Source organism: Cucurbita moschata, unplaced genomic scaffold (genome assembly GCF_002738365.1).
Source record: "Cucurbita moschata cultivar Rifu unplaced genomic scaffold, Cmos_1.0 Cmo_Scf00004, whole genome shotgun sequence".
NCBI classification, from domain to species: Eukaryota; Viridiplantae; Streptophyta; class Magnoliopsida; order Cucurbitales; family Cucurbitaceae; genus Cucurbita; species Cucurbita moschata.
In genome coordinates, this window is record NW_019268520.1 from 2,409,150 (window position 1) to 2,431,101 (window position 21,952).

General features: G+C 35.3%; 3 protein-coding genes across 4 annotated transcripts; 1 reads left to right on the forward strand and 2 right to left on the reverse strand.

The window, feature by feature from the left end:
- Positions 1-56: 56 nt before the first annotated feature.
- On the reverse strand, positions 57-10,449 carry LOC111442026 (autophagy protein 5). Of its 2 annotated transcripts, none has more exons than XM_023079272.1 (8): positions 10,194-10,449; positions 9,762-9,886; positions 6,631-6,697; positions 5,166-5,255; positions 3,524-3,611; positions 2,632-2,778; positions 1,017-1,145; positions 57-589 (listed from the first exon to the last, which is right to left on the reverse strand). In XM_023079272.1, exons 1-8 carry the CDS (start codon positions 10,290-10,292, stop codon positions 255-257), a joined length of 1,080 nt encoding a protein of 359 aa, XP_022935040.1. In that variant the 5' UTR covers positions 10,293-10,449; the 3' UTR covers positions 57-254. The 2 variants fall into 2 exon arrangements, with proteins under 2 accessions (XP_022935040.1, XP_022935041.1); XM_023079273.1 differs by having other exon boundaries at positions 2,632-2,775; positions 10,194-10,448.
- Positions 10,450-14,085: 3,636 nt separating this feature from the next.
- LOC111442208 (zinc finger protein 4-like) lies at positions 14,086-15,329 on the forward strand. The gene is made up of 2 exons (XM_023079501.1): positions 14,086-14,998; positions 15,278-15,329. Exon 1 carries the CDS (start codon positions 14,199-14,201, stop codon positions 14,946-14,948), a length of 750 nt encoding a protein of 249 aa, XP_022935269.1. The 5' UTR covers positions 14,086-14,198; the 3' UTR covers positions 14,949-14,998; positions 15,278-15,329.
- A 513-nt stretch (positions 15,330-15,842) lies between these two features.
- LOC111442126 (putative ALA-interacting subunit 4) lies at positions 15,843-20,915 on the reverse strand. Its single transcript, XM_023079405.1, has 9 exons — positions 20,786-20,915; positions 20,458-20,562; positions 19,686-19,744; positions 19,519-19,593; positions 19,287-19,403; positions 19,110-19,180; positions 18,388-18,685; positions 18,020-18,309; positions 15,843-16,197 (listed from the first exon to the last, which is right to left on the reverse strand). Exons 2-9 carry the CDS (start codon positions 20,558-20,560, stop codon positions 16,137-16,139), a joined length of 1,074 nt encoding a protein of 357 aa, XP_022935173.1. The 5' UTR covers positions 20,561-20,562; positions 20,786-20,915; the 3' UTR covers positions 15,843-16,136.
- Between the last annotated feature and the right edge of the window lie 1,037 nt (positions 20,916-21,952).

Consider the following 21,952-nt stretch of genomic DNA (forward strand, 5'->3'; position numbering starts at 1 on the left):
ATCAAAAGGGAAGATTGAACATAGAAAATCAGAGATTGACTAAACTAGCCAGATGTGAGAAATGAAATGGATGACTACTTATAGACATTGATAACATTACTTTCTGTACAACTTTTCACATAATAATTGTTCTCAAAAGTGACAATAATAAATAAAAATAAATAAATAAATAAAAGAAGTCCAGTCCTCAGCACCACAAATGAAGGAATGGAAACACCTACTTGGTCTTAGCTTCCTCTTTGGCCCCCTATAGCTTAGCATCTGACTTGTTGAACTGTTACAAAAACACATATATGAAGAAAGTATTCAGGGTTCATTAAGTTATTCACCACCCAGGAGAAAGGAATTTCGCATTTTGGTTCAATCCCTTGGATCCTAACAAGCTTGATGCTTGGATGATAAGATTGAACATGTTCATCACAAAAATTTGGTGCCCTCTCTTCTGTTTTTTTACAATCCACCTGTTCTGTACAATCACTTTGTTCTTCTTCACCTATAATAGTTGTTGATTCCTCCTTGGTAGTTGCCTTTTCGAGGAAAAGCTCGGATAACAGACTCCTAATAGCATCATGTAAGGTGAAGCACTTACCTGCAATGTATAGAGATGAGGACGAGAATCTCTGCATATGCTGAAGACTTTGACTACTAAATGAAATTGCTACGTAACGATACAATATAAGTTGACGCTTCAATGTGTTTTTTTCCCCCTTTCAGCTCAACAACATGCGAGGGTGGGGATTTATTATGTGGACCTTTTTGGTGGAAGATATACACCTTAAATCAATGGAGCTATATTCAAGTTCGATAATTTTAAAAAAGCACAAGACAAGAGTTATGATTCATCGTGAAAAATCAGTCCCCTCCCTGTTCATAAATTAGCTTCTATCTTTCTGTTATCATTCTTTGATCGATAGGACAACATAAATCTGGCTACTCAATAACACAGTACTCATAAAATAGGCTTTTCCAAAAGAATAAGAAAACTAAAAACAAAGAGAATGATAGCGTTGCCTTACATTCTTCATGAATCTCTACTGGACGGTTAATGTATGAGACATCATCCCAATTATTAACTGGTGGTGCATCTTCTAAATTATCAAAATCTTCACCTACATTCCTCACATACAATCGAACTGGAATTCGACCTGGACATGCTTAAATAATAAGAAACTTGTCCTAACAAGTGAAATGACAACATAAAGCGGGGTTAATGAATATTAGCCTTGAAGGAAGAGAGTAACAGATGTAAGTGCAAACTTAAAAAAAACACACACACACACGGTACCCTCATGTAAAGTTCGATGAAAATCCAATATCTTACAACACAATACTTGCTTTCCTTGGCATACAGAAGCATTAATAGAGACATTCTTTTGCTTCTAATAGAGACTACCCAGAAAGTAGAATGATAAAACACTACTAGTTTGATTTAAAGAGGTTTCTCCTTCCACAAGATGGCCCATAAACCCCAATAAACCGCCAAAAGAATCCATCGGAAATAGAAACAAGGATGGAAAGAGGAACCCTACCTAAAGCACCTCAATAATCATAACAAAGACATCCTTCGAAAGAACGAGAATACAATCAGGGGAGACATCCACATCTAAAGATGCCCTAGACTTGACAAAGTTTCTAGTCAGCATCCGTGATTTCGTTTCTATGGGAATCACAAAGTCTGGTTTAGTTGACAATGGTTCTTTTAGCGCAAGAACCAAAACCTCTCACATTTGAAGTCAAAACAACAATTTGGAACAACTCTCCCTCTCCAAGAGAAAATATATGCCATCAAAAACTTCACTTGATGGTGAATTCTTTTAAAAGGATAGATGAAGAGACAAATGATTAAGAATAATGGTTACATCTTGTAATTATTGTCTACCGAATGATTACAATGGTTACGTTTTGTAATTATTGTCTACATTTGGTATAAATGTGGCTACCCAAGGATCACTGCCATTGGAAAGAAGTTGTAAAGGGTCTACAGAATAAATCTCCAATATGCAAATTAGATACAGAGGACAAAGAATCTTTTAGCAGAAGCACAAAGAAACCAAAGGGCAATATAGTCCCAAACCTATAAAATTCCTCTTCTTTACTCCCAAACTTTCTCTAATTTCCAGCTTTCATATCTCCAAACAGAAACTACAAGGTAAATGCAGACAAAACCTCTCAAAATCCCTCCACATTTACTCCATTCCCCAAAAGGTACATCCAACCGCATGATTTGGAGACCTAATCCTAGGTAGTACCCACATACAGAATGGCATTACTACAAGTACACAAAAATCTTGCTATACCTCAATGTAACCCAACACGGCATGAAGCAGAAAGTAAAGTAATGAATAGAAAGTTCATAAAAAATATACAGTAAGAAGACGAAAATTGGGAGGGAGGGGAAGGAACTAGAAGAGGAGACCCCAGTCATGAAGCAGAAAGGTAATGAATAGAAAGTTCATAAAGATCCAGAAGAGTAGAACCCTCTTTCATGACCTCAATTCCAAGAGTTGATTCTACACTCTGCCGACCCAAAACATTTTTGGTGGAAAAATTCAGTATAAACAATCTTTATCATCGAACTTTTGCTTGGTAAATTGTACTTCAAACTGAAATGCCTACAAGTGGTTGTCATACCTGTCATTACTTTTCCTGCTATATCCATCTCACTAGTACTTTGACCAGGCAATGATGAAGTTGATATAGATTTCAACAATTGCTCATGGTCAGTTCCTCCAAGCTTAAGTTTAGATGATATACGTAGGTAGGCTTCCAAGTCACCTGCTAGTAGCCAATGATCAAGTCGAACAAATTAGAGAAAAAACACATTATAAAGTCCATTGGATTTCCTTTATATTTTTCATAAATCTTAGTCGTATTAGTTATATAGGTTTATACTACCTTATCTTTTTTGTATTTTTTTCTTAAATATAGAGAGTGTTTCTCCAAATTTCCACATAATTTATGTTCCTGCCTTTACAATAGAAATATGAAACCTTTTTATACAAATCGATGAAGAGACATATAAAGAGGGAGAGCCCTTCTAACCAATTGAGCTTGCCAAGAATATTACTATTGGAGTAAATAAAGAAAGAGGAATTATTACAGAAGTTCATCAAAATGGTGCTGTCGTTTGGCTGATTAGGAAGGAAACGTACAACACACTACTTCTTGGTAATGCTCTAACCACAAAAAACTATTATGTAACTACACATTTTTATGATTATCAACAATTAAAAGGCTCCCCTTTTATAGTTTCAAGTAGGGTTTTCTCTATCCCTTGCTCCTAGGCGGCTGTATATTACACAGTTCCTTTTAGAAAACAGAGCTCTAATTGGAGGCTGCAAAAGTAACTATATCACCAAAATGATTGAAGTTCAAAATCACAAAATAATATTGCAATATTAACTTAGATTGAAGTGCAAAATTATGGAAAGTAAAGTAAAATGCCATCAAGGAATCATCATTTCACTTGAGAAACTACTGTTTTAATTTCTAAAACAAAGGTACTTCTGGCTTGCTAGTATACCATTCAATACAGAACGCCATAACACCACCAGATCAGGTTGAGACATGCTCATGACATTCTTGGTGTTCCCATTGACAATGTAATCGGCCTGGTTATAATGAACATCCCTTGATCAACTTGTAGAAAATCACTCTCACCAAATATCATAAATTACCAAGAGTGTCAACTTAAAATTACACAACAAGACATCAATCATATTAATAACAATGATAGCAAATTAATAATAATAAAATCCTCGAAGTGACTAGCAGATGTTTTTATGGTCTTTGGGAGTTTGTTTGCCAGTCAGTCGTTCCTGCTAGTTTTATTGACTTAATTGGGGTCCTTTCATAGACTCGCTGTTTCAAGATTTTAGAGGAGATGACTCATCTTTTCTTTCTTTTTGTATCTTCCCATTTTTTGATATGATACAGTAAGCGTCTCTCATCAAATATAACAACAACATTAAAAATAGTAATTAGGAAAAATTAGAAATATAAACAAGAAATTGTAATTTGGTGAATTGGGCTCCTTCTTAGGTCCTCCTTTTGAGGTTTCAGGAGGAGATGCTTTATCCCCTGTTGTTTTTGTGCATCTTTCCTTTTTTAATATGATACGCCATGTGTCTCTTATGGGGAAAAATAATAAAAATAACAAGCATCAATAAAAAAAAAAATAGTCATTAAGGAAAACTACAAATAAAAAAGATAAAGCGTTTCAAGTGAAAATTGTGATCTTTTTATTTTTCCTCATTGACGGTTGACTTCCATTTTTCTCTTTTTTGTTCTTCTCTCATTATTACGACAACATATTTAAATCAAATTTCAATGAGAGAAGCGTAGCAGATGAAACCATGAATAAATTTTTTTGTCTTATTCCAAAAAAGTTTGGGGGCGCAAAAATTAAGAATTCTATACTGGTCATTAGTAAAAAGGTGCTTGCTAGTTCCATCTCCTCTTCACTAGGGATACTTGTGAGTGGAAAACAAATATTGTATTGGGTTCTGATAGCAAATCAGGCACCAAAAGAATATCTGATTAAGGAACGCATAATCATCAAGGTATAACACTTTGAGAGAAGGCTTATCATCACATGATTTGGTGTTTTTGTATGAGAATGTGTCCAAACGGGTTTTGGCTTTAAATGGAAAATGTGTTAACGGAATTGCCTTCAGTCAACTAATTTCTCTAATGTGAACAATGGCCGACCAAGAGGACATTTTTGCCACCGGGAAATTAGACAGAGTCAACACTCAACACCTTTGCCCTTCCTCTTTATTAGTGTGGCAGATGTCCTAAGTTGGCTAATGATGAAAGGGATAGAGAGGTGTGCTATAATCCGACAGGCAGCTCATTGACACTGATTGGTGCTTTCCCCCTCCCCAATGTGGTTTGAGACCCACTCTATCCCTATATTCTACTTGAGAAAAAGAAAAAAAAAGGTTCCTGGGTCAATTAGAAGTTAGAAAGAAAAAGGAACTCAAAGATTATTTACAGGGTGGAAAGGAAAGTTTAAGACCCTATTTAATGTTTTAAAAGTTTAGGAGTCCATTAGACATTATTTTCTGCATCCTTTTGGTGCCTTAGAACAAAGTTATGTGTGTAGTATTCTTCTTGAAGAGATTGTAACGATTTTGACAAGATTTAAAGAAAGTATTACCAACCTCTTTTAATGAGTTAATAAAGCTCCACTTTATACTATCTTCACCTTCACAAGGAATTAACAGCTGTCTTGGATAACCTCTAAAATGTACCTGTTAAAAAGAGAGAGATGTCTATCATTTCACATTAGACACAAAATATGAGAAAGTAAAGGCAATACCTAATTTCAAACTGTTCTAGCTTTAGCTAACATAACCAAATAACCAAATTCGTTTTACAGAATGGATATTGCATTTACACTCCTAGGAAAAAACAGAGCATTTGGTATCAGGGAATGGGAACGTGAAACTCTAGAAGTAGGAACCATGGGATTTGGAAACCAAAGCATAAAAAATGCGAAATTGCTGTTTGATTTGTACGGTGAAGTATCTGTCTTTAAGGGAAAGAGCAACAACCACTAGGCTAAGAGAGCTAAGTTCTTACTCATTACTGAAGTGAATTAACCATGGGAATTGCTAATTAATCCTTTTTCCGAAGGTTAAAAACATTGAAAAAAATTACAGTGTGGATATACAGACGTACTTATTTTGGATGCTGACCAAAAATCACCTTCAACTTTTCGCTTCACATACATTCATACTCCTAAGGACGGGAACTAAAACTTATGCTGGATTCCATGAAACTTTATTGAAATGTTTAACTTTGAATTGAGTTATAATCTGAAAAAAGAAATTTAAACAGAAACTTTGAAGTAGCTGAAATTCCGTTCCTACAAAAAGTTCAACTAGCAGTGATGCACCACCAATGCTAAATTCAACATTAACGCACCTAAGGTTCTCATACTGTGGAATGCAAGTGCAGTCACAACAAGACCCAGATATATATTAATTCTCATGTGCAACCAACGCGAGGTCGGAACTTTTCCATTTGATAAAATTTTGGAAAAATAAAATTGTACTTTTAAACTTTGGTGGTTGTATCAATTAAAACTCTAAACTTCGTAAGGAGATCAATTTAGACCCTCCATTAGGATTCAAATTTTGAACTATTAATACATAACTCTCACATGTGCACAAGACTTCTTTAAATGCAGTGATTAACAAAATATTAGAAAGAATGCTAAAATCAAATGAATGGTAGTGGTTTTCATTAATATGAGTAGTTTATCATATTTTCTTTTTCCTCAATTTTTATACCTATTTAAAAAGAACTATGGGATAAATTTTTCTTATTACTTTTGGTAGGATTTTGAGAGAATAATATTTTTATTTAGGTGATTTTGAATTCATTTTAAATAGAATAAAGTGAAAAAGTTAAAAACCACTAATGGAGGGTCTGAATTGATTTACTTTTGAAAGTTTAGGATTTAAATTGATTCAATTATTAGTTTGTAGTTTTAATTTATATAACCCAAAGTAAGTTTAGGAGTATAAATGAATTTTTTCCTAAATTTAAAGGAAAATGGGTGTCAGATACAATAAAAATATAGCAGCTTGAACTATAAAGATAAAGAGATAGAATTTGAACCGTTAGATTCCACGGTCTTTCTGGTTCTGCACATAGAAGGTCAAACAGTACACCAGTCGGTATATGCCTGAGAAGAATGCACCAGATTCTATCATGAGCAACACAATTTTTTGCCAGGACTGTTAATTCTGAATAAATTAGTAAAACTATAATCTTCTAAAAGGCGAAATCCTGACATACTAAATGACTATGGAAATATTGTTGTCAAACTAAACTGACAATTAAGTCAAAGAAATTAGCCAAGAATCCACTTGCGCAATCTCAATTTATTATTTTCTATTACCAGCTTAAACACTCTTGTTCTTCTAGTTACAGCCCTATGCAGTTATAGACCATTTGAAACAAATAAATATAATAATTAAAGGAGCCAAAAAATATTAAGAATTACTACCTTCTTTTTTCTTTCCATTAGACAGATTTGACTTGAGATAAATAAATAAATTTTCAGGAGAGGAAAGATTCAAAGATACTTCTGAAATCTTGGGAGCTTATTTACTTTAGCGCCTCTAATTCGCCTTTTTTTTATGTCAATTCAAAAGTGTCGGTCTATTGGCATACCATTATACTCACAAAAAAAAATGCTCCCTTTCAAAAAAAAAAAAACATTAAAAGCTAAATTTGGGCCTTCTCCTAGCAACTAGTCACCGAATGACACCAAGCACTCGAAAGTCCTTTGGAAAACCAAAAAGCTAATCTCATACTGAGTTTCCTATTCTTTTGACAATGTTCTTAGACCATTGCCTTGACCACATCAAGAAGATCCAAGATTGCAAGTAGCTGGCTCGAAAGTTGGAAACCACCTATTAAGCTCAATATGCCATCGCAAAAGAAAGCCCACAAAAAACCTCTGGGGAGCAAACCTGATGCCCTACACTACTCAACCATAAGTTCATCCACATGCCCGGACCATTGGTGTCAAACAATCTATTTGCATGGCCCAGTGCTCCCACCCATGCACCCCTGGTCTCCATAGCCCATCAGTGTTTTCCTCACACAACCCATCATTGTGCATCCATAAAGGAAGCCCATGCCCACCTAGGCCTATCAGCACAAGCCAGCATGCACTCACGGCCATGCACCCTTTGTCTAGACCCTGCCTTGCAACAACTTGTGTCTTTGCATGCTGCCTTAATGCCCTAGACATGTTGCCCGACACCCATATTGATCAACGATGACCTAGATGCACGCCCACCAGCTGCTTGTCGTGCACCACTCTTACGCCCATGTATATTGTCTTGTTGCCAACCTTGCCTCCTTCCCGAAGAATTTTGCTTTTCAATTTTTGCAATTTTAACTGGATGTATGATTCTTAGGAATGAATGTTAGATGGATCAATTGTCAATTATCTTACAATTCCCATTTTTAGAATAATTTTTTAATTATCCCTTTATTATTTAGGATTTTCAAGCTCTAGGGTCTTTAGATTCTCCATATTTTTCACCCTTGGTTATATAAACCCAAGGAATGTCATGTTCTTCTTAGACATTGATGATTAACGATATTTGATTACTTTTCTTGACACAACAGAGTGTCAGTTCCCTTTGCAAGCCTAGTGTTAAGATTGCATATCTTCAAACATTCAAGTTTGGTTACCAAACTTGTGAAGTGTTTGAAACCTGAGATAAGAATGAATTCTCTAATCTTTTCATCATAAACCATAAAGTAATATGTTTCTAACATTTTCGTAGGTATTTTTTTTGTATTGATACGAAAATGTTGAGGTTCATGGTTGGGATGTTTCCTACACCAAAGCTCTTAGTGTTGTTGTATCAAGACCCTTGGAGAGGTAATACCTCCCTTGCTTCCTCTACCCACAACTTTATGCCCCTTGTGTTGATTCAAATACGATAGTTGCCCAAATTTAGTCAATGAACTTTTGATTTGGAATTTGCTCACAAGAAATTCTAATGGCAAGGACTTTGCAGATGGACTCTCTCCTTCGTGACATATTTAAGGTTGATCCTCCTCCAGTTCCCCAGATTAATGGTCTTCAAATTTTTACCTTTCTGGATATTCAACGTGCAAGTCTCTTCCCAAAGGCCTAACATCGATAGGAAATTATTCAATTCTAATTTTTGCAAGGCAATTTGGTGATCTTCATTAAGGAAATTGCTCTGAAGTCTAAACAACAGCAACACCATGACAAAATTCAGAGTAGGAATCTGCATCCAGCTCTCTCCCCTAATTGGTTTGGTCTTTGCAAAAGGACCTCAAAACAGTAATACCACATTTTTGTTCATTGCCAATTCGTCACCACTATGTGGAATCCTATTACAACCTACTTTTGCTATGCCCATCCATGTGATAAAGACATTAGTTTCAATCTCACTCCCTCCTTCATAGTTGAACAAAACGCAGGACGGAGCTAACCTCTTGGCCGAGAGCATATACCTTAACCAATTGAGCTATAGTCATGTTAAGCCTCACTCCCTCCTACAAAACTGTCCCTCCAAGGAATAGGTTAACTTTCTATGGATCAGTTTCATCACAAGTTTCTAATGGATATAACACACCTTAGTCTTGGTGTTTGGGGAAAACTTCCCCCTTTCTTGGGGATCACGTCCTTTAGACAGCAACTTGATGGTGTAGACTTAACAAAACTTTTAGTAATCATGCTTTAACAGATATAACACACCTTAGTCTTGGTGAAGGCTCTCCTTCCCTCTCATTTCTTTTGCTTTACCTATGAAATTGTTTCCCTTCAACCATTTTCTTTTATCATGAATGTCTATCATCTTCTTCCATTCTAAATCACTAGGTTGAGATGAATATATTATCCTATTCCTTCTTTCTATAGTCTTCAATATTAACGGAAGTCCTTCCTACTAAAACATAGTACATATTATTAATTTAACACGTTTCAGTTTTCAGCTTTCCTCTCCGTGTACCTTGTGAGACATACGCAATAAGAGAAAGAAAGAGTTTTATCAAAAGCGAAAAAATAGCAAGAACAGTTATACAAGACAGCCAGAAGTACAACCCCAAGAGACATAGAATGACGGAGAAGAGCGGTGTCGTAGTAACAAAAACAGAGAATAGTAGTAGATTATTAAAGAAAACTCAAACTGATCTACAAAATTCGAAGAAACCATTAACAAATATGAAATTTAAAAGAGAAAAGAAGAGCGTACCATTTGAGGGGCAAACCCTTGTACTCAAACCAAATGGTGTCCACTCCAGGAGGAAGCGTACTACTGAAGTAAGGTTTAATCTGAGAAGCCAACAGAGGCAAGTAGCCAATCCGAGGAGCCAAGACCTAAAGTAGATCAAAATACAAATTCCACATGGAAAGCAATTCGATTCAGTTCAATCAAAGATCGATGTACTTGGCGTATAGTAGACACATAAAATCATCCCTTATTCAAAACTTCAGATTGAAAAACACAAGAAGCAGGAAATACAAACAACCCTTGTAAAGAAAAAAAAGTCAAATTTCCCAGAGGAAAAGAGATAAATAAACAGAATGAGGCCATGATATTCATCTGTTGATCAAATTGAGAGCCGGAAATTTGATAGTTAGAAAAGGGAAAGTGCAGCAACGAAGGGAGGAAACAGAGAATTACCATTGCAGGCGGTGGAGGAGGGATGGTGGTGACTTCAGACTCATGGAGATGAATCTGTAATGGAATTGCACCTTCCCAGATGTACCTCAGTGCTTCCATGCCCCCTCTCTCTCTCTCTCTCCCTCCCTTCTGCTTCTTCTTCTTCTTCTTCTTCTTCTTCTTCTTCTTCTTCTCCTCTCACTCTGTTCTGCTCGTCAATACAGCTTTTTGGTCATTTGCTTCGATTTTTTTTCTTTTTTTTCTTTTTTTTCGTTGCTTTCCTGAAATGCCTACCTCCTTCATGATTCGCTTACAAGATTTCATTTCTCAAATTTAAAATATTTAAAATAAAAAATAAATAACCTTTAATTTTGTGTTTTTCTAATACCAATTTAATTTGTGTATTCTCTTCAAAAACAATTTTTGTCACAAATTTTGTGTTAAAACGTGAATTTATGAACTAATTTGGTTTAGATTATTAAAAAAAATGTTTTTGATGCAATTATATATATATATATAATTCAATTGTTTTAGTTTTTTTTGGTAATATAATTTAAATATTAATTCAATATTTGTTAATAAATAAATACATATTTAGTTGGGTTGGGCTGGTTATTTTTCAATCAATTGTTTAATTATCTTATTAAATATTCTAATTGTAATCATTTGAGTCCTTTTTAATGGGTATACTAAATTCTTTAAATTTTTCAATTTTTTTAAAAAATAATTAATATATAATTTGAATTTTATATGTAATAGAAGTTTAAGTTTTCAATTTTATATGTGCTAAATCCACCTATTTTAAATAATTTTAAATTAAAAAATATAAAATTTATAATTTAAAAGTTTATGTATAAAAAATACCAATTTTAAAATTTAGAGAATAAATTTATAATTTAACAAAATAAATAAATAAAAAGAATAAATGCATGGCTATGATACCATGATATTGAGACTAAGTTTAAAGCATGGCTCTGATACCATGTTAACAATCACGACTCTCTACAATGGTATGATATAAGTTCTTATAGTTTTGTTTTAGGGTTTTCCAAAAGAATTTATTATATTCATGAGGATAGTATTACTCACTTATAAATCCATCATCTTCCACTAAATTAACCAATGTGGGACTCACTTCCAATAATCCTAACATATAATACTTAAAAACTCTGAGGAGGTATACACCCACTTTATAGATAAAAATATATTAAATTCATATATATATGAGTAGAGATAGTGATTAAAGAATTAAGCAATGTGGGGAATAAAGTAAAGAATTAAGTAATTGGAGTTTAAATATTTGAATTCGTGACTCAAATTATGATTACAAATCCTTATAATATCTACCACAGATCCGCTGCAACTCAACTGTGTAAGTGCTAAGTAACTGATTAAATAAACACTTCTTTTAAAAAGGTGGCGGTGGTGGGGGTAGTGGTGGTGATGGTGGTGGTGGTGGAGGAGGGGACCAGAGCAGCAACATGGTACTCGCCGGTGGCTCTCTGCATGACGGACCTGTCCTGTCTTGGATGCTGTGCTGAGCGGCGCAAAGCCAAAGCTGTCGGAAACTGCCATGGCTGTCACAAAACTGTACTCTCTATTATATGCTTATCTAAATCACTTTCTTTTAGCAGCTGTGCGAGAGCGATGGAAGGGAAGATTGGATTTTTGCTTCTTATATTTCGAAAAATATGTTCATATGATTCGAAAGTTTGACCAATTCATGTTTTTTCTATTTGGTTGGGTTGAATTTTTTAAAACACAGACAAATTTGAGTTGGGTCAAAGTTTTTTTACCCGACCAACCAAAAAATAAAATTACAATTCAATTCAACTCTAGCCCTATTTTAAAGACATTATAAATATTAAGAATATTTGATATCTGTAGCCAATGTTAACGATACTGTTAGGAATTACGACTCTCCACACAATGATATGATATTGTCCACTTTGAGCATAAGTTCTCATGACTTTGCTCTAGGTTTCCCTTAAGGTCTCATATCAATAGAGACAGTATTTCTCACTTATGAACCCATGACCTTCCACTAAATTAACCAACGTCGGGCTCACTCCCAATAATCCTCAACAGATACATTTTTACTTATAGATGTTTGATTCTTAAGTTTTATGAAATTGTAGTTATTAATATAACATAAATCGACAATCCAACGAAACCCAATTTGAAAATAATTGGGTCGAATTATAAACTCTATTTGATTATTCGTGTCACTAACCCAACCAACTCAAAATTTCGAGTTTATCCATAAGATTTTTCCAACCTCATCTAACCCATATACATCTTTAACGAGAGTTAAAAAACAAATTAACTGGATCAGTGAAACGATTTAGATAGTTCAAAATTTTAAAGAATTTCAGAAAAGAGCATAAATAAGATACAGAGTTTTAAAAGAATAAAGTAGACGAGTAAGTGTACGATGGTTATAAAAGTAATATCTCGAGTACTCTCGAGAAAGGCAAGACTGTTTGATTGTTTGATTTTATGTTTCTGGTAGATCATTCACTTTTGTTTGATATCCAATGGATCAATAAAATAAGCTCAAACTCACGTGGAAGATTATGATACGTGAGAATCGAAGTTAGCATTCAGTTGGGAGTGTTTGCCTAACTTCAAAATAATATATTATATATTTATATAACCAATGAAAGCTTCAATTTTTTCTTTTTTGTTTGTATGGGTTCTACAAAACAAAAGGAGGAATCCTCTTTAAACATGTGCTTAGGCCTTCTAGTGCCTACTTAATAGCCTTGCCTTTATAGCCTATTTTCCTTTTAAAATATCAACCCAACCCAACTTCCTCTTCCATCCCGAACCGGACTTTTCTGCTACGATGCTCGTACTTATCTTTCGTTACGTGGAAAACTGAGGTTGGATGACTGAGTTAGACGATAGAAAATGAGTGAAACCCAGCTCGTTGACATGTATTTTTCTTACCTCTATGTTAATAGCCTATTTTGATTTTAAAATATGGAGGAAAGTTTGTATTCCATCCCCTACGGAACTTCTCGATTGGAATGACTGCTCCTATCTTTTGCAAGCTCACCTAACCACGAAATAAAATAAAATAAAAAATTGTGAGGTGAAAAACTGTGGTTGGACGATTACGGTAGAAAATGAATGAGACCCAGCTCGTAGACATGTATTTTTCTTATCTCTTTGGTTGATAGTCTTGCCTTTATAGCCTATTTCAAGTTCCTATTCCATCCCCAACAATACTTCCGTGTTGGGATGACCGCACCTATCTTATGCAAGCTCATCTAACCACGAAGTCAAAAAAAGGAAATTTTTGTCACGTGAAAAACTGTAGTTGGACGACCGAGTTAAACTATAGAAAATGAATGAGTCCCATCTTGTGAAATCTCACATAGGTTGAGGAGGAGAACGAAACATTTTTTATAAGAGTGTGGAAACCTCACCCTAACAGACACATTTTAAAAACTTTGGGGAAAGCCCATTGTAGTAGGCTTGAGCTGTTACTCAGCTCGTAGACATGTCTTTTTCTTACCTCTCGATTAATAAATCTACTTTTGCTATACATATATGGTTTTATTTTAGATGGGTACAACTAGCCGGTCGTTACCTCTTGAGATTGATCAAGTATGAGCTTTTTGTCACGTGAAAAACCTTCTTGAGATTGATCAAGTATGAGCTTTTTGATTCTTGAGGAACAGAAGCGTTTGATAACTATTTGTGTTTAGTAACGTTTTTCGTTTCAAATTTTTTTCGTACTCAACTAGATAAGACACGAGTTTTTAAGGTAAAAGAAGTCAGAGACTCTGATTTCCTAAACAAATCAGCCCCTTGATCTTGACTCCAAATGTGATTCTCAACAAGGATCTTTAATATTCCTTTATCCATTTCCCATAATTAAACAACATCAATAATTAACCCACCATCTCTCTCTCTCTTCTTCCCCACTTCCCACCTCTCTTATTTGCCTTCATTCAATCTTCTCCTCTGTTCAACATTCTGCAGTTTGGGCTTGTGTAGAACCAACGCCACTGAGTTATGAAACCATTTCTTGATCTTCAAAAGGAGCCTTCTTGTTTGGCAAATGATTCTGATATTAGTAGTCAAGTTGGTTCTATCCATTGCGGGTCGAGGACTCCTCCTTCTCCTTCCCCTTCTGCTCAACCAGGATTCGAGTCGGTTTGCCTCGACTTGACTCTCAACTTTAACATCGTTGAAGATATCGGAACACGTCCCGATTCGACACGATTTTCATTATCAAGCACAAGTGATCAGAGTAGTAATGAACCAACGGCTGTCCCAAGGGTGTTTTCTTGCAACTACTGTCAGCGCAAGTTCTTTAGTTCACAAGCTCTTGGTGGTCACCAGAATGCACATAAGCGCGAGCGAACAATGGCGAAACGGGCGATGCGTATGGGCATTCTAGCTGAAAGATATGCTAGTCTAGCTTCTTTACCATTGAAAGGTTCATCATTCAAGTCCTTGGGGATCAAAGCACACTCTTCACTACTCCATGGAATGACTGCACCAATGATGCCTATTGATATCAGGAGCAGTGCTAGATTCGAACCGGAACCGGGATATATAGGCATGCCGATTTTCTTGGAGGATGATGAAGCAGATGTTATGTGGCCGGGTAGTTTTCGTCCAATGGTAGAAACTAGAAACACTCGTGAACTAACTCAACCAAGTTTCAGATTGACCGATCTTTCAAGCATAAGCTCAGTAGAGAAGACATCGATACAAGACGTAGAAAACTCGACCCCTGATCTCACACTTAAACTCTAAGAGGCTTATATGACGAGGGATCATCACTATTTCTGCTTTTTCTGTGTACAGTAAGTGCAAGTTTCAATCAAACACAGCTTAGCTTTCCCATTTCAAGTACTTATTATAAGTCTTTGCTTGCTATAAGTCATTTTCCTTGCTTAAGGGAGCTCCTTTACAAGCATTTTCTTGCTTTCTAGTCCTTCTTCTGCCATAATCATCCCCTTACCTTATAGTAATGCAAGTGCTCTGCCATTTTGTCCATTTCGTTTGACCTTTGTTTTTACTTCATACATAGTTGGGCTCTTATGTAATTTTGGTATACTTTATGCGTGCGCTCGGAAATATAGGGCGATTACTGAGCCCCACACCACCTAGGGTGCAAGCCATTCGAGAAACAAGCTATTACAACGAGCGACTGGAACTGTAAGGAGCCGAGTAGCAAAACTGTAGTATAGCTTTGAAGTAGTGAAGAATGCTTTTTGAAAAAGTGCTTATGGAAAAAAGCTTACTTTCGAAAGGTACTTTACTCGGAGAACTTTTACTTTCAAAATCATTTTAAACTCAAATCTAAACTTGTAATCATTGAGGTGACTGGTGGTTCGATCTTTTGTTAAATGAATCTTATGCTTTTATTAAAAGAGTTACCAATTGAGATCTATCATGATTTATTTCCTTTTTTACAATGACATGGTGTCATTGTCTTTAAAGTATATACGCTCAATCAAAAGTTAGAGAGGTTCAAATTCCTCTACCCAACATGTTGAACTGAAAAAAAAAAATTTGAACGACTTTTTAAACAAGAAGAACGATAGATATTAGTTTATTTTAAGATCGAACTCTAAATCAAACGATTGTGGGTTGAAACTTTGTTCGAAATGGCTTGTTTATAATCTAAACTTTAAACCAAATTCAAATTATAGGTTGGAAGTGATATTGAAATGTATATAAAGGATCATAAACTTTGGTTTCCCATCTTCACATTGAAGCTTTATACAAACATTCATTTCATCTGGGAATTTTTGTAAACAAGACATGGTCCAAGAACATAAACCAAAGTCCAAGCTACCAGAAAAGTAAAGCAGTATTTTACGGGCAGTTTTCGAAACCCTTCCACCCCCTCCCCTCCTTCATTCTATGACTTTAAGCATTGAACAAGAACCGCAGCAAAGCAGAGAGCATTTACAAGAGAGTTTGGTGCAGACATGGTTAGTTTACCTGCCCTGCTGCATTTCTGTTCCACGACAAATAGGATGGATCACCGAGAGGCCTGCATAACATTAATCAAGTTATTGTTGAATGTTCAAGAACTTCTAATTCAACTGATGAAATATTATCAAGCATTTCAAGCTAAATCAAAAACGTCTCAGATTTTCCTTTACAGGAATCTTAACTTGTATTTGTCACAAATTATATAAAACTTCCATGGGGATCAACTAAGAACAGAGAAAATAACGAAATCTTATCGAGGGAAGAAATCAAAGAGTTTCCGAGATATCGACGATCTACTTTATCTTTGACACTATATGCACCAAAATCATCATGTTGATGATCATCAAAACCACAGCAAAAGGAAAAATTTTACTTGAATATTCTACCAGCCCATATAGGCCTGGACTAATTCATTAGTTTTTAACTATCCATATTTAATAGACTTCTTGGAAATACCAGACTAGCTATTATCTTCTAGATATCTACAGTCCACCCTGCTAATTGGCTTCAGTATTGTATACACAAAGTCTCGAGAAATCAAATGCGAGTTGAATTGCACCACCGATGGGTAAACCGTTCACTATAGTTTCAAGAAAACAATACCGCTTTTCCTTGGACTTTCTAGAAGGGCAAATATCCTTGACAATATCAGCAAAGTTCAACTACTACCGTTTAGCTCCACAATAGACATTTTCCTAAAATAGGAGCTTGAGAAGAATTCCTCAGGAAGGTTAACGAAATCCTTCCATCCCTGTAAGCCTATCCTCATTGGGACTGTATTATTACTCTTAAATCATCATTCAACACATAAAAGGAATTTCTACAACGCTTCCACTTTTGTTCATGGACTTTTGTATCCACATGAACCCATTATGACCTAGGTATCCTAAAGAATTTCTAGCCAAGAGATGCAAACAACAAACGTGAAGGAGGATTGTTGTGAGGGTGACAAGTCCCTGTTGTATGTTTGGTTGCATCCCATGGCGCTTCGGTTTTGCCTTCTTCAGACCCAACTTCTTCAATCTCCTTAGGCTTCCATCGTTTTTGGTCTGATAGAGGACGATTAAAGTGGCGAGTCCTTTTTCTCTTTAATTTCTCCTCATTCTGGGAGGTTAAAATTCAAAGAAAGTTAAACTTTTTTGCATGGTAGTTTTACATGGGAGAGTTGATGTCATGGATCATGTTCAAGGGTATTCTTCCTACGTGTTGCAATGGTGCATTCTCTGCAGGCAGCATAAGAAAGACCTTGATCATATGCTGCGAGATTGTCAATTTGCTCAATATCTTTGGAGCGGACGAGATCATTCGGTGTTTGTGGAGCTCAAAATAGAGATGGTAGATCTATAATCGAGGAGGAACTTATGAATTCTCCTCTTAGAGAGGAGCAAAGTGTTGTGGCATGCTAGTTTTTTTTTGTAATTTTATGGGACATTTGACTTGAGAGGAACAATAGAATCTTTAGAGAGCTTCAGATGAAGAGGTTTGGGAGGCAGCTAGGTTCGATGTTTTTTTGTGGGCATTGACCACTAAACCTTATTGTAATTGTGAGCTTGGTCTTGTTCTTTTGGATTGAAAACTTTTTCCATTATTAGGTTGAAGAGACCCCATTCCGATACTCCGTTCCATCAAAATCAAAGCATACAACTTCTTCCAAATCCTATATTAGTGAATTAAATATCTCATCTTTATCCCAACAAAAGGTGCAAAGACATGCAAACTTCCAGCACAACTACTAATAGAAATGAAAAAGAAACAGAAATATTTGCAACTAGCAAGTTGTTGATTAACATTAAGAAATGGAAGCCCTGTTTCATGAAGATACGAATTTAAATCTAAAGAACAGGGAGCAGTTGCAAGTTTAGAAGAGAAATGTATCTCACCTTGGCTTGATGACGTAAAGGAGTATGAAGGATATCGCTAAAAACAAGCAGAGTCCTCCAACACTAAGATAAGCTATGCCTAGAAAATCGTTCTTCCCACCGATCCAACTTGAGGTTGAAAGGACCAGCTTCTTTTTACCACCGAAGCTATATGTATTATAGTTGTTTTCTATCACCACTGTTATTATATCATTAGCTTCAAAGTCTGCTTCTATCTTCCCATATAGTTTCCTGAAGGTGGGCAGTGCAGCTGTTCGCATCCAAACAATAAGATCCTCTTGCTGGCTCAGCTGTTACACACAGAAAGGTAAGTATATTTATCCATTAAAGAGAAAAGGCGGTATAGAATGCAAATTAAGCATACTCACAGGTATGCTCTCATTTAGTTTTGCACCACCAATCAAACTCCCACTCTGGAAGTTTTTAGGATAGACATCAGATCCAAATTTCTTTTCTCGGTCGCTTTTCCAGGCTATGTCCTTGCTGATATGTAGTGCCTTGTTCTTCATAGAAAAACCATACGTATCATTGAACAAACTCCATGCGATGAGGCCACAAGGTACGATTGGAGCCCCTTTCCCAATGGTTGCTTCTGGTGCACATGTTTTTGTATCTGCTTCAGCTGCACTGCTTCGTAATTGCTTATCACTTCTGCTTTTTACATAACTGATGCAAATGCAACAGAAAAATATATCAATATGAGGAGCGAGAACCAGAAATGTTGTCAAGACTTGAAGTACACTTGAACAAGTAGGTAGGCTTGTATCAGTTAACACGTAACACGATTTCCATACTTCAGATCTTTACTTTACAAACTAAATCACGTTCTTCTTTACTTTAATAAGTTACATGACCTTACTTGAACATGGTCTGTTTCATAGATCGTACAGCACGTCCTTCAGTTCTAAATAATAAGCTATGCAACAGATTCTTTATTTCTTCTTCTCCGCAAAACTAACACTCAATATTTCAATCATACAAGGAAGGCCAGTTTTACACAGTTTAATAGAACTCACAAATCATGAAATAAACGGTACCCTTATGTTTGCATGGTCAAGACTACTAAGTTTTTTGGTCGATTTCCACATACCGTCGGTGATTCTGATAAAAGTTATCAAGCTGGTAATAGATGTAGACTGGACCTTTCATTGGTTTAGGAACCTGAAAAGCATTCAGTTGGAAGAACTCTTTAAGACAAGAAAATTGAGAGAAAAAGGAACCCAAATCCAATCTTCTTCTTAACAAAGACATTAGAATCTGTACTTACAATCAACCTCCTGCTACAGGTTTTATTAGTTGTACTGTCTTTAATAAACGTAAGAGGATCACCGCGATACTCAGAAGGAAGGCAATCATGATCGTATTGGTCCACAATTTCAACAACCTGAGTATTATGTAAAGCATATGGCTCAAGTTAAGCAATTAGTAGTTCAAAACTAAATTAATAGATAACAATTGAATGTAACATATTTGCAAGGATGTGGCAGATGAGAAGGTACTTGTTCTGATGCAAATAACGAAGCAATGCCTATCGGGATAAAGATAATGCCAACAGCAACGAAGGATGTTATAACCTGAAATCAAATAGTGACACCAATAAAAAGAGTGCATAATGCTACGACAGCGACCAAATCAGAAAACAACTTCAAATCTCTTTTAGGAATACCCATCCTGGTGTTAGAATTGGTTTGCAAGCAGGAAGCTCTTGCTGTGTAAATCTAGAATCTGCAGTTCAATTAACAATAAAGTATGAGCATGAACCAAATGGTCATAACATTGCCAATAGAATCGACCTTACTTCAATGATAGATAGCAGAAATACATAACTCCATGACATGAGAATGAAGCATACGAATGGCTAGAAGGAATTGCATTTAAAACGATTAGATCGCAACGACGCACAAACATGAATTCTGACGGACCCAGAAGCACAACTACATACGTTTTCTTCAGATGAATTATACAAACAATACCCAAATAACGATTCAGTACGATAACACGTGTTAAGAAGTAAACTTCAAAAAGATTTAGGCATAGAATGGAAGAGATTGCATACGAAAAATCAAACAGCCATTAACAATCAATATATAAAAAAGAAAACAAAACAAAACCTAAAGAAAAATTGCAGGACTCCTTAACATGAGAATGAAGCATAAGAATGCTAGAAGGAACGCATTTAAACCGATTAAAATGCAAAAGAGGCACAAACATTTCAGACCCAGAAGCACAAACCAAAAGATTTGCTCCACAGAAGTGCTTCTCTTAAACTTTACAAACAATGCCCAAAAAACAATGAAGTACAAAATTATAGGTCGCACAGAGAGGAAGTGATCGTATACAAAAACCCAAAAGGACAGAACAGAATAATTCTTAACGATGGTTATAAAAACTAACAAGAACAGAACAAACGAAAACTAGAACAAAAGTAGATATATGACATTTTGGTATCTTCGATTTCTTGGGCGGAGTGGACGAATCAGAATCAGAATCTCCATGCTGCATTCTACTTGCCGAGCTCGTTGCCGCGTGAGTATTATTCATTTCTACGCACAAACAAGAAGAAAACAAGGTTATTAATCTTCAATCTCATCTTTCTGCAATTTTTTCCCCTTTTCTTTCGAAATCGAATAGCGGGTTACAACAAATCTTTATCTTTCCCTTATGGGTTGATCGATGATGATAAAAGAAACACAAGATTAAGGGAAACATTGATTTGGGTGTGGAGGAAATTCATGAAAAAAGACGAAAATAAGTTAGAAACGCGACCTGATCGATGAATCTCATCCGATCGGTGGCCCTTGCTTCACAAACCCAATTACTTTTCCGCAACGCTGCCCAAACATATCGCCCATAATCGAGATTTAGTGGAAGTACCTTCGCGCGTTTTTCAATTTTTTTATTTATTTTATTTATTTTTTCTATTCTATTTCGAAAGAATTTCTTTGTTATGCCTCATCTTTTTGGGATTCTTTCAGTCCTAATCAAGATTTAGAGAGTTGAATCTATGTCTATACACCTGTCTCACTCAACTCCTTTTACTACTACCCTACATCCTCGTCTTTTGGAGATCCACTCTTTGTCTGATGCTAAACACTCCAATAATATGATAAACTTACAAACATAACTCTAATACCACTTTTATTTAGGACAAATGGACATTCCACATATTATCTATCCATAAATTCAGCGTGATCTTTCTTTGAGTTTCATTCAAAATGTCTTATATTAACAAAGATATTTGTCTCTCGCTTATATAATCATAATCTATTTTTTCTCCTGTAAATATGAGATTCTGGCTACATTCCCGCACAATTATTTTTAGTATAACCGTACTTAAACAATTTAGATTAATCGATGATAGCATCTTTAGATTTTTTTTAAGATAGGTTAAGACCCTAATAAAGGGAATTGCAAAGAAACAAACATAACAATATATTTTTAACATGGTTTAGTTTGTCAATAAATTTTCTAGTCTTTGTTATTTGTTAATTAACATCGTTTACTAATTAAATACGATGTTTAATTTTATTAGATAATTTTTTTTATTTAACACAACATGCATATGATAAAAATAAGTGAAACTAAATAAATCAACCTCGATTGGTTGTTTTATACTTTAAGCGTACTACCTTGTAAAACAATAATCAATATTTTCGAAATACAATTATCTTTTCATTATTAGTAAAAGATATATCGACAATAAAACCTATATATATAATCAAAATGTAAAGACAAAATTATCATCCAAATTTTTATTTAAGAAGTATTAATATAACAACAAATGTATTTTTAAAAATATTTCGATTTATCTAATGTTTCCAGTATGAGTACTGCATGCAAGACAAGAATGGAGATCACCACCTCGGATCGATCACTCGTGCTATACTCGATTGGTGTGGCGGACAGAAAAGAGTGATGGAAACTAAGGGGGAG